This window comes from Anabas testudineus, chromosome 4 (genome assembly GCF_900324465.2).
Source record: "Anabas testudineus chromosome 4, fAnaTes1.2, whole genome shotgun sequence".
Classification (NCBI taxonomy): domain Eukaryota; kingdom Metazoa; phylum Chordata; class Actinopteri; order Anabantiformes; family Anabantidae; genus Anabas; species Anabas testudineus.
This window is the reverse complement of record NC_046613.1, coordinates 6505265-6518053: the sequence shown is the minus strand read 5'-3', so window position 1 is coordinate 6518053 and position 12789 is coordinate 6505265. Positions and strand designations below refer to the sequence as shown.

At 39.9% G+C, this 12789-nt stretch overlaps 1 protein-coding gene across 13 annotated transcripts in view; it reads left to right on the top strand.

Moving 5' to 3' along the window:
- fryl (furry homolog, like) overlaps positions 1 to 12789 on the top strand; it is a 62362-nt gene that overhangs the window by 45327 nt on the left and 4246 nt on the right. For 7 of the 13 annotated variants that reach the window (XM_026345043.1, XM_026345042.1, XM_026345040.1 and 4 more), the window contains 11 exons: positions 826 to 1026; positions 1119 to 1280; positions 1530 to 1640; positions 1788 to 1964; positions 2604 to 2798; positions 4767 to 4958; positions 6749 to 7170; positions 9517 to 9724; positions 9843 to 9992; positions 10152 to 10250; positions 10915 to 10983. In XM_026345043.1, coding sequence (XP_026200828.1) covers positions 826 to 1026; positions 1119 to 1280; positions 1530 to 1640; positions 1788 to 1964; positions 2604 to 2798; positions 4767 to 4958; positions 6749 to 7170; positions 9517 to 9724; positions 9843 to 9992; positions 10152 to 10250; positions 10915 to 10983 — 1986 coding nt within the window. The remainder of the gene's footprint in view (positions 1 to 825; positions 1027 to 1118; positions 1281 to 1529; positions 1641 to 1787; positions 1965 to 2603; positions 2799 to 4766; positions 4959 to 6748; positions 7171 to 9516; positions 9725 to 9842; positions 9993 to 10151; positions 10251 to 10914; positions 10984 to 12789) is intronic. The other 6 variants (XM_026345044.1, XM_026345046.1, XM_026345039.1 and 3 more) reach the window with 2 other exon arrangements.

Genomic DNA, 12789 nt, shown 5'->3' with positions numbered 1-12789 from the left:
TATATCACTTCCCTAAGAATGGTATGTCTGGTTGTAGCCATTACTTAGTGTTTGCCTTTCTAGCAGCTATGCTTCCAAGTAAGTAGTTTATTTCAGATTTATGGATCTTGAGTGTGGAATGCCAAAAGGAGTTTGTTCCAATTAAAAGTTAATTTCATTCCAAATATATTCATGTATTCTGTGTAGATGTAAATGTTTACTTCCTAGAAGCCACAGTTCCTCCTAATTTAGTTCTTAAGTACAAATGTTATTTGTATTTGGGCATATTGAGTATTGAACTCCAAGCCCCTGTAATGTAGGACTTTTTTGATGCAGTTTTCTGCATGTGTAATAATAGTCGTTTAACTTAACACAGATTATTTTAACAAACAGTCTGATGTATGTGACAACTGGGATAATCTGGTCTATAAATAGTAGCACAAATTGAGTGTAAGAAAAAATCACTAGGATGCAGCCATAGCTTTTTATAGAAGCCTTTCACAACCCCTGACCTATTTCATGTTTCTCACTCACATTTGCATCTGACTGCTACTATACCATTATTGCCTGGGGCAGAATCTGTATGGGAGGACAACTAATGTTGCTTTTTGTAGAAGGCATTGTGTTTGTACTGACATACCAGTGTATGTGCACTGTGAGTTATACCTTTTTGGCATCTTTAAGCTCCCTTTGTTGCAACACAGATATACATTGTAGAAAACTGTGCAAAGTCTATAGTTATTATGAGTTGGAGATTATTTAGCTTTCTGAGGGAAAATATGTCCATCAACACCTACACAGCCTGTCTTACAATCAAATCATTGTATCTCTGTTTATGTTATACAGAGCCAACATTGGAAGGAGGCTCAAAACATTCTGAAGCTGGTGGTGTCTCGCTCAGCCAGCCTCGTTGTTCCAGATGATGTGCAGCGCTCTTATAGCACAGAATCATGTGGCTCTCCCGAAATTGCCTTTACTCGTATATTCAACAATTCTTCTAAGGAGCTACCTGGCAAGACTCTAGATTTTCACTTTGACATCTCAGAAGTAAGTGTCCTTACTACAATTATCTTACTATCACTTTTATGCACCATATTCTGCAGTATTGTGTTGCTAACTAGTGTTTTTTGACTTTGCAGACACCAATCATAGGGCATAAATATGGCGATCAGCGTACTGCAGCAGGCAGAAATGGAAAGCCACAGGTGATTGCTGTAACTAGGAGTACCTCGTCCACATCATCCGGCTCCAACTCTAATGGTCTGGTGCCAGTAAGCTGGAAGAGGCCCCAACTCTCTCAGGTACCAGCTTTAAACCAGCTTTATATGTGTTTGTTTGGATCAGAAATGTGCTCAAAAAAACCAATACAGCCAGAAAAACTGGTTATGTAACAACTGGATGGATGTTTTGATTTTAATATTATATTCTCTCTACATCTTTCTTACAGCATGGGCCTGGTGTTGTTGTACTGCTGTACTACTGATAGTGTACGTCATAAATTGTTCATATTCTAAGGTTTTGTCATTTTGTTTGTTTAATTATTGTTACAGAGAAGAACCAGAGAGAGGTTGATGAATGTCCTCTCTCTTTGTGGCCCAGAGTCTGGCATTCCCAAAAATCCATCCGTAAGACTCCTCTCCTACTCTAAAGCATCAGAAAAGGTCTCTGTAAAATCAATGTTAAAGAATACTACTTTTGTTATAATGTTGTCATTTGATTTGAGGAATTGTTTTTTGCAGATAAGGAAATTGTAATTTATTGACGACAAAGTCTCCACTTCCTTTTTTTTTTTTTTTTTTCCTCTGAAGGTTGTATTCTCATCCAGTGAGGATCTGGACTCAGCAGACCAGCAGACCAGTCTCATACCTACAGTGGAGGAGGTAGTAAGAGAGGAGGAGATGCAGGGAGAAGATACAGGCAGTGAGCAGCAGTTTGGTGTCTTCAAGGACTTTGACTTCTTAGATGTGGAGTTGGAGGATGCTGAGGTGAGAATTTACAGTAAACAAAAATAGTAGGTGGACAGTGTAAGTATTTTCATGAATCGTCTTAAATATATTGGTTTTCAAATCAACTGGAATAGTTAGTTCTGTCCCTTTTCATTACTACTCTTTATCACACTATATTTTCTTGTGTTGTTACTGATTATTAATGTTTATGTCTTGTTCGTCCACTTTACTTCTTATTTGTCCTGACTCATATGGTAGGAAAACATCCGTGTTTTTTAACTGTCTTAAGTCTACTAACACATGTTCCTTCTCTTCTCTTGCCACAAGGAGTTGCAGGTAAGTCTGTGGGCTGAAAAACTTCGTAGAGATGCCATTTTCTGCTGTGTTCTGGTGTCTCCCTGTGTTGCCATCAAATAGTGTTATAGTACTCTTTGATTTGAAACTATTGCCGCTGCTTGTGTACACTTTACTTTGGTAGTTGCCATTGCATCATATGCCATCCAATATTGTGGATAAATGGAAAATGTGAGATCATCACCCAATCATTATTTAAGTTGTGAAATGTTAATGTGCAGTATGTGTTTGTCTTGTGCTGTGTTTGTTGTATAAAGAATTGCAACAGAAACCCTAGTGATGTGTGCACCGTGGCTCATTGCTGTTTGTGTGGTTGTGATGTAGGGCGAGAGCATGGACAACTTCAACTGGGGGGTGCGTCGTCGCTCCCTGGAGAGCATGGATAAAGGGGACACACCGTCTTTGCAGGAATGCCAGTTCACAGGCAGCACACCAAGCCTTACCAACCACGAGGACACGGATGAATCATCTGAGGAGGAGGTACTGAGCGCTAGCCAGATTCTCACCCGCTCTGGCCTTGTAAGTCCCACCCCAATCAGGGTCCCCCCAACCCACCATGCTACACACAGCCCGCTGGCATGGTGTGCGTGTGTGTGCGTATGTGTGCACCAGTATACTGAGCTGGACCTGCTGCCAGTATGAACAGGGGGCTAGATGCTTGCTTCTTTGCTGGTAGTAGATACCCCCTTTTCACTTCACCCTAATCCCTCTACCTATGACTGTTTTTTTTTTTTTTTTATCTTTTATAGTAGGTAAGTACACTAGCTAAATTCATAGAATGGTAAATTCACTTTGGGTCAAGGTAAGTCATTAAATAAATAAATTGATAGTTTTGTTCACAAGAGCAAAAAGCAACAGAGTGGTAGCATATTCCTTTGCATTTTCAACAGTTTGGCTACTTATCACTAACTTATCTTTCTTATGATTTGTCCTGCAAAGCAAAGTATTATCTAAAGCTGCTAATAATAATTCCATTAATATAAATGCTTTGTGTCAGTCTAATGGAAATGTTTTCTTTCTTTCTTCTTCTGCTCTTCATCTTGGTAGTGCACGGTGAGAGAATGAGCTTTTGCCTCTAATGAACATTTTTCCCAAAGCTGTTTGTGGTCATACAGTAATATATTAACACAAGGAAAATGAGCATGCAGCATTCATATGATTTAAACTGAATTTAGAAGTTTAGTATATTAAATATTTTGATTTTATTGGTATTAGCATGATCTTACTGTTTTTCCTGATACTATTTTAAATAGCTGCACTGTTGGAATGGTAGACTAAAAAGACTAAAAAGGCTCTGCTTGACACAAAAACTAAGACTAAAAATCTTTAGTATTAATAGTGTAAAGCCTTAGTAATGTCTAGATTAAATGACAACTTCATTGATAATCATGTTGCTTCCTATGGTATTAAACTTAAGTGTCCCTAGTGTCCTTATATTAAAATATCAGTTTCTTGCTAAAAGATTTCTGCAGATGACATAATTTGAAGGAGCATCTCAGATTATTGGTTGATTATTGGAGTTCTGTAGGTGCAGGCTTACTGACAATACAACCTCTGTGTTTTGAGCAACTAAAATATTGTTTTTCTGTTTAGATGTCTGTCCTCCCAGAGTAAAATCCCAGCTGGTGAAGTTTACATTTTATTCAGTGTTATGGTAATTCAGCAAGATTAAAAGCAAATAAGGATGTAAGTGGCCATTTTGGTCATCAGGGCCATCTACAACAAAACAAGTTCAACTTAGTCTGACTCATTTGGAGTCATCTGCCTTTACTGGGCTGTAATGAAGTGGCCTCTATTGCTAAATTAGCCTTTTTCATCAAAAGAGGCAGAATTATGGATTAAGTGCTTAATATATCATAATATGACAAATGATGAAGGGTATGGTCATTTTCGTTTATGGTGAGAAGGAAAATTGGTATTCTTCTAGCTAAACTGTGTCAATAGAACACAAACTAATTTACAAAGATTTTAGTAAGACTAAAAATATATACTACTGTAAATAGCTCCAGGATTAATATGAGATTCTTATTAAATTACTTGTTTGAGCACTTTTGTTTGATGAAAGTACTTTGTATATGTGATGCAGCTAAAATAGTTATATTATTGTCAGACTGTTTCTGCTTTCAGAGAAGAGACATTATAAATGTGGGAAATATCTCAGTATATGGATTATTTTATCTTTTAAAAAACAACAGAGGGTTTAGAGGGTTCAGTGGCTGTTTTGATCAGATTTTCTGAAGTTAACCTGCTCAGGAACACATTAGTGATGCAGTATAGGTTACTATGGCGATCTAATACAGTTTAATACCACCTTGGTGTTACTGGCTAATCTCAGCCCACATGTAGCTGGATACCACTGACTTGCTTCAGGATTCAGGGCCATTTTCTAATGTAGATAAGAGTTCAATGAATACGCTGACATAGTGACAGCCTTAGCTCTTACTGTATTTGTAATAAAGGCTGATCCTTATGTTTTTTCTTCTCCAGCTCAACAGTGACTCTGCTACAGATGACACCGCTTCCAACCATGTGGACTCTTTGCAGCAGTCTCAAGAATCTTCTAGCAGTGTGCTGACTGAAGATGCAAGTATCCTACCATCTGTACCCTCACTTCCTCGACTGGACAGTCCCATTTTGGAGATTGCCCACTCAGACAGCACCAGCAGCCAGCTGCCTGAGGTGCGATCAATCAAGAATAGCAATAAACTGTGGTGCACGGGTGCTTTCTAGCGTATGTTTTTCTTTCTGTTCAACTCTTACCTGCTTCTGCTGTACTTGTTGGCTTGTCTTTTATTGAGGCAGAGGTTCAGCTATCATCAGGGAGTTTTGGATGGGGTAAAAGTACTGCGCATATAATGTCTGCCGGCTGTTAGGTTAAGACATTGTGTGCTGCTTATGCTGCTTCTGACTCATTTTGCTGCCACTTGCTTTGTTGCTTTGCTCTGGGTGAGGTTGCTAAAGGCTACCGCTTGCTCCCCTAATAGCTATGTGTGGGGCTTGCTTGTATGATTTGGGGAGAGATGAAAACAAAGGCTCACCTCAGGTCAGCTGTTACTGCTCACATCCAATAACACAGCAACTGACCATTCCAACTAAATCCTCCATTAAAAACTTGTGAAATGGACACCAGCTCCTTTATCTTCGGCAGATGCATCTGTGAGTATGAGTCCATTACAAGTAGTGTTAACATAAAAGTTAATGAAAACTTGTGGTGCTTTAGCCAATTTAACCCCTTCTGTTTGCTACAGTATTAACATAACTTAGCCTTTCTTGTGATGAGCAGCTTTGATATCTACTACTAAAAATAAAACTTACCCTAACAATGATTAACTTTTATTATATTATCTTCTTCAATAGGAATAGTCTTCGCTCATATATGTGCGTACATATATATATATATATATATATATATATATATATATATATATATATATATATATATATATATATATATATATATATATATATATATATATATATATATACATACACACACACAAACACACACAATATGTTGGTTTTCCTACTCTTCAATTACAGTGTTCTATATATAGAACAGAATGTAACTTTCTAGGAACTCGAGCTAGGGAATGGCCTCAATATCATCCCAAGGACATCTCCCCCATCACAATCCTAGCTCTTAGTGTAATGAGCCCTAGATAAAACCATCAATACTCTTACTCATTCACTCCAAGATGGCCATGACCACTTCTAAAAGCTTTCTGTAATAAAGCTGCTGTCTCTGTGATGTACTGGCTGTCTGCCACATGCAGCTTTCTTAATGCATTAGACTTTTAAACACAAAAACAAGACAGGAAAAGACAAGCAAGCTTAATTAGAGCTCCTGTGCCATCTACCAACATCTCCCTCCTCCATTTACTTGCTTTACATGGTTACACATCAACATGGTTACGTATGGAATTAGTTTGGAGTTTCCTGTCTTGTCTGAGTCAGACAATGTGGCTGGTTTGCTGGTAATGCCATTAAAGGTAAATGTACGGTGGACTCTAGCTGTACAGTTGATGATTTTTGGAGAATTGATGCTTATTATTGAATACTGTCCACAATTCATGTTTAGTTATGGAATCCTGGTGCTAAATCAGTCGATTCAGATGTAATATGCACATACTGGCATTTCAGTTATAGATTGGCATTGGCTCCTGTTTATTGATTACTTTACTTTAATTCCAGGAGGAGTTATTAGGTTATTTTATAGAGTGGTATGAGCAATAGAAAGTGCTGACTTAAAAGGTTTCCTTGTACAATTGCTTGTGTTGCCTATTGCAGTGTTAATTCAAACTGCAATAAGGGTTAAGCAGTAAATTTACATCCCCCCCTTTACTTTAAGCTGAGCTGTTTTCATGACAACTAAGTTATTTAATAACTGTTATTTAAAAAAGTTACAACACGCTGTATGTGGTATCACCTGCCAAGCTGCTCCTGAGCACCTCCTTCTGGTTGTGTTACAGGATGCTGTAAGCATGACTGCAGCAGATGAGCTGAGCAGCAGTGTAAGTGAGGACACAGGGTTTTGCAGCGCCCCGCCTCTTCCAGCTGACCCACCAGAGCTGTGTGACCTCACAGACTCTCAGGATCCCCCAGATTCTCAAGACACTCAGGACCCCCATGAGACCCAGGACCCTCAAGAAGAACTGGATCCAGCCCCCCCTCCCCCACCGGCCATAGATGCTCCACCAGGGTTCCTCTGTGAGGAGGAAGCCCAAACAGTTTTGTCTCTTTCGTTGGACTTGCCACCTGAGACAAAGCCAGATCCAGATCCAGATCCAGACAGCACCTGTGGCTCTGTGTGGGAGGAAGATGTGACACAAGCCCTGAAGGAACTAGATGAGCGTTGTGAGGAGGAGGAGGCTGACTTCTCTGGCATGTCCAGGTAAGTGGATGAGAATTTTAATTTGAATCAGGAACACTCTTAAAAGCAACTGATCTAAATTAATTGGAAATATGAAACGGACAATAACTGGTCGCATAAGCATTCACCCCACACAAGTCAGTATTTAAGTAAACACAATTACAGCGTTGAGTTTGTATGAACAGATCTCAAACCACTTTGCACATCAGGACACTTCAGCTTTTCCCCACTCTTCTTTGCAAAACTGCTCAAGCTCTGCCAGATGTGAACAGCTCTTCTTAAGTTCAGCCACAAACTCTTTTATAAGTCTGGGTCATTCCAGAAAATTAACATTGAACATTGTTGTTTTAAATAGTTTTTAGCTTTAGCTGTATACATGGGGAGATTTATTTTCCAGCAAGAGAATTACTCCAAGTCGCAATTCCCTTGCAGACTACATCAGAGAACCATCCCCACAGCATGATGCTGCCACCACCATGCCTCACAGTGGGGATAACCTGCAGTGTTGAGATTATGGCAGTGTCTAGGCCAGTGTCTTTGGTCTCATCCATCCACAGAATGTTTTTTCAGTTCACTTTAGGGCCTCCAACATGCCTTCTGGCAAACTATTCTTGAGACTCTTCCCTTTTCATAAGCTTATAACTCATATGAGGAGGCATAGCTGTCTTGAGGTGGAATTAGGCCAGAACCAGAGTCAAGACTATATAAGATATTTCTCGTCCAATGCTGTAAACTCTGGAGAAGCAGAGTGGAACAGGGTTCTACCCCTCGTTCCTTGTGTGGACCACAATTATAGATTAATTTAAAAATATTTACTTTGTTAAAACAATTCTCTTTAACAGTTATTGTGTTGTTTTGGAAATGACACTACACGATTTTACATGGTCACTTCCACTGTTTTTGCTGTGATTAAAGAATCCTATCTTCAATAAAGTAAATTAATGAATATGAATATGGATGAATAGTTTAGTTTTTATGCTGCTTATCCCTTAAGAACCTAGACCCATTTCTACTGAAAGGAAAATTATGTGGGTTTCAAAACAAAACAAATTGTCCAATGAGGAACACATCTCTTAAAGCATATGAAGAAGTATACTACACCCTAATTACACCTGGATTAAAAACATATACTTGACTTGAAAAAGCACAACTGCCCAGTACAACAAGGCACCCATTTCTCCATGTTGCATGCTATGCTGCTGGACAGGATACGGTTCAAATAACAAAATAAAAAGATAACCTAAAAAAGGGGTTGGTGATACCTGTGTTTTTACAAGTTAAGAAGATGTATGGATTACTTTATATAGCTAGTTCAACTTCTCTGATATGAATACTTTTTGGGTGGTGGTATGGGTTTTTTTTTGTTTTTGTTTTTTTTCTTGGCATGGCTCTAATGCAGGCTCAGACTGTGAAGGTGAGCCATCGTAGGCTGGCTCAAGTCCACTTTGCAACATTCCCTCCTCAAGGTGGGCCAATTCTGGTTAGAGGACTGTTGTGAAGTCACAGTTTTAAGCTACCCTCAAAAATATGAAGAGGCAAAACATACAGAGGCACTCATTTAGCCTCTTACTAGCATATATGACTATGCTCAAGGTCTTTCACTATTAGTCAAACATGATTGATATGGTAAATGGTCTTCACTTATAAAGCGCTTTTCTACCTACATGTAATTGGTATTTAAGTATGTTGTACCGTGAGTGATTGTCTGAGACCTGCTGATCATCGTGTATGAAAATTTGCCTAAGTAGGAGATGCCATGATATAAACAGCTCAAACATTTTACCACTATGAGGCTGGCAGCTGGCTCTATTTTGCAGAAGAGCGCGTATGTGTTGGTGTGCGTGTGCCTGGCTTGTATAGAGCTCTCTGCAGTTCTGTGTGGGATGTGAGCGCAGTACACTAGTGCTGTTAGCAGTTGCAGCACAGTCGTTCTGCCGACGAGGGGAGAGAGAGTAAGGGAAAGAGAAGCGATAGTTGAGGTGATGATGAGAACAGAGACTGTGTCCGCTGCAGCGCTTGGCAGCGCAGGCTTTAGATTCTTATATTCTGTCTGCTTCTTCAGGTTGTTTGGTCCTACAGGCCTGTGAGTATCTGCTCTTTATGTGTGTGCAAGATAGAAAAGAGATGTTTGCATGATGCTAAAATGCCAGTGCTCATGTTGTTATTGTGCTAGAGCACTGCAGTAGATTATATCCCTCAATATACTGCAGCAGAGTCTGCAGCGAGGGAGGCAGAGACAGCAATGTGAGGTTGTTTACTTGCAATGAGTGATGACAAGCGTGTGTGTTTACATTTGTCCTTCAGTAAAGACTGAGGGAGTGTAAAACATGTCGGATTGTAGCTTATTGGCCCCCGTATGTGTTTCAGTCAAGATGAAGGTGACGCAGACTGCTTCCCAGAGATTCAGGCCTCTCCGCCCCCTTCGCCCTTCCTCTCTGCCATTCTGGCAGCATTCCAGCCTGTTGCCTATGACAATGAGGAAGATGCTTGGCGTTGCCATGTCAACCAGATGTTGTCAGATACAGATGGCTCCTCTGCTGTTTACACGTTCCACGTGTTCTCCCGACTCTTTCAGGTAAATGCCTACTAAATGTTTTTTCTGGATATATTTGTTGCCTTTTTAGTATTGATCAGTTCTGTTTTCCAGTGCTTTTAACATTTTTTTTTTCTTTCCATTTCTTTGTCTGATATAGAGCATTCAGAGGAAATTTGGTTCCATTACACATGCATCTGTTTGCTTTCTCGGAGAAAGGCTCCAGAGAATGGGTAATCAGTTTCTCAGCTCCCTGGAAGTCATGACGTCTTGCTCCCAGTGCCCAACTGTGCTGCTGGATGCAGAGACGGTGAGGCTGCTCTGCATTTTTGTCTGCACTAATTTGAACAGTGATGTTATGCATATTCCGTAATATGTATGTGTGTCGTGCTGTAGATATTTTATTATTGTAGTGTGTCTGTAAAGAGTGGTGAGTTAATGTATGTGGTGTCCTGTCTTGCTGTTGTAGCTGGTCTCTTGTGGGCTGTTGGAGACTCTGAAGTTTAGTGTGCTGGAGTTGCAGGAACATCTGGATACCTACAATGCCAAGAGAGAAGCAGCAGAGCATGTAAGACACAACATTTTTTGCACTTTCACATTCTCTTTGAAGCTTTTCCCTCAGGACACGCTGTTCATCTTTAGAGGCATGAGTTTAGAAACGTATTAATTGTCCTATGCCACCGAAAACCATGGAAAACCAGGACATAAAGACAAATAGCTAATGCTGCACAGGATAATCCCCAGTCTGTCTCATCAGCAAGGCAGACATTGTGCATTGTGTATGAGTACATTTAGCTGTCTTTAGTGTCTGCATCACTAGTAACATTCCCTGCTGTAGGGATAAAAATATCCCCCAGCACTCCTAAATCAGTTATAGAAGGCCACACAGGAGAAGCTGTGAGTGGTGGGACGTAGGGGGAGGGGAATAGGAAGAAGAGATGAGATTGCAGAGGGTTCTGGGATGCAGGAGTGCTAATTGAATGAGACAGCAATCGTCCCTGGAGGACTAGATACTATATTGCACTCTGGAACAGGCCACCTTTAATTTGCTAAGCACAACACTCTTATTAAATCTCATTCCTGACCAGATTTTATTACAGTACATGTACACACACAAATGTAGATGAATATATTCAAAAGTTCTTGTATTCCTATCCCTAATCTGGATGGTTTTTTTTTCTTTCTTCATTCTGTCTTGTCTCTCAATCATGCATATCCTCTCCATCTTGCAGTGGCTGGAAAACTGCAGGAAAACATTTGGGGACAAAGACAGTAACGAGCGGCCCAATACTCATGCACAGGTAGGAATGGACTTCCTTGTTTGATGGCTGAGAACGTTTTTTGTCATTTGTGTTGATAAATATGAGTTTTGGAAATCGGCCATGAAGAATTGATTAAGTGCAGATGTTTTGTTTCTGCCTTGACAGTCCAACTGAAATGATGTTATTTTCATGTAATGTTGTTTCTGCTGCTACTGTGCATGCTGTGGGAATAACCACATGATCTGTGTTTTCATTTGAGGTAAAATTCAGAAACCAAACGGTAGGGTTGTATCCTTTGTATTTTCATGAATTATTTCATGAGAATTTCCCCTATGTTTTCATAAATATACTTTAAAACCTCCATTTACATCAGTGGAGAACAGCCAGTCTAGTCTTAGGGTGCTTTCTCACCTTACATTCGTTTTCTTTGGTCCAAATCAGCTGATGAGTTTGTAAACTTGTAGCAATTTCTCCTCGGTTTAGTTTCGTTTCACACAAAAAAAAAAATCCAAGCGTACCAAAACAAGTCACTTCAAACTATGCAAGAATGTCCTCCCCGCTTATTGGTCAGATTGTCTGCCGCGGGAACAGAAAAAGTAAATACAGGAAGAAGGAAAAGTGTTGTGGACTGTTGTGGGAGATGATTTCACTATGAATCTTAACGCAGATTGGTCATCCCGTTGATTATTGTTTATTACATTACTTCGCCTGCATAGTAATCAGACCTGGTGTCTGTGAGACACTTCACCTCCTCACATCTCCACGTTTGTCCTCGATTAATCAAACTGCATTTTTTTGGTGGACAAACAAAACACATGGAAATCTACACTCTACCCAAAACCCTCAAATCATTCGATTCATAGCGTTTGGCCTCGTTTTGGTTCGGCACAAGTTCTCACCAGGAGGACCGCACCAGAGTTCACTAAGTGATTCGGATCGAGACCAGCTCTTTCTGGGGGTCTTGGTGTGGGTGTTTTGGTGCACACTCGAGTGCGTGTACCGTGTTCCTACCAGACCAAATGAACTGCAACAAGAGGGAAAAAGAACTTGAGTTGAATTTAATTTAGTAGAATAGTTAAATTTAATCAAACTAAAGCCTGTAGGTGTGAAAGCAACCTTAGATTAAAAGCAGTGATGTCAGAGTTCCATCATTAGCAGGTGGTCACGCTGAGCCAGACTGCGACTCGCTACACAGCAAAAGAGCCACAGACTCTGTCAAGTAACTGACTGTCCTCCTTGTCTGATTTACAAACATGAACAGACAATCATTTTGTCCTGCACTGTGTAGCTTTTAGAGCAAGCAACCAAACATTCACCAGGGAAGAGTGCACTAACATCAGTTTTCAGGCTATGTAGTTAATTAGTTGCCCAGCTGCAGCACCTTAAACACCGTGTAAATGTGAACATTTTGCAGCACTTACTTCATCTCTTGATCCCCAGCTGAAGCTAAGCCTGCAAGCTGCTGTCAGTCAAATTCCAGTTTGCAAATAGAAAAAGGGCCATTTCTTATATTGTCCCAAATACATTTGATAAAAAGCAAACTTGTAAGAATACATTTAAAAATAATTATATTTGACTATGTCAAATTTCAGTTGGACTTTAAAGGAGAGTTTTATAGCTGTCTGTCTCTCTTATTTGTTTGGCATGCATACCATAGAGATAGCTGAGTCAAATAGACCTCAGTTATCCCAGGTTGCTTTTTGCATGGTCTGTCACTCCACATCGTAGGATTGTTGCCACTTTAACTTAGCTTGAGCTCCTTGCACAGATCTGTGGAAAGCATGCTCACAGTTCCCAACAGAGAAGTGCTGTCTTAGCTTAAAACAGATGTTATTTTAGTCTTAA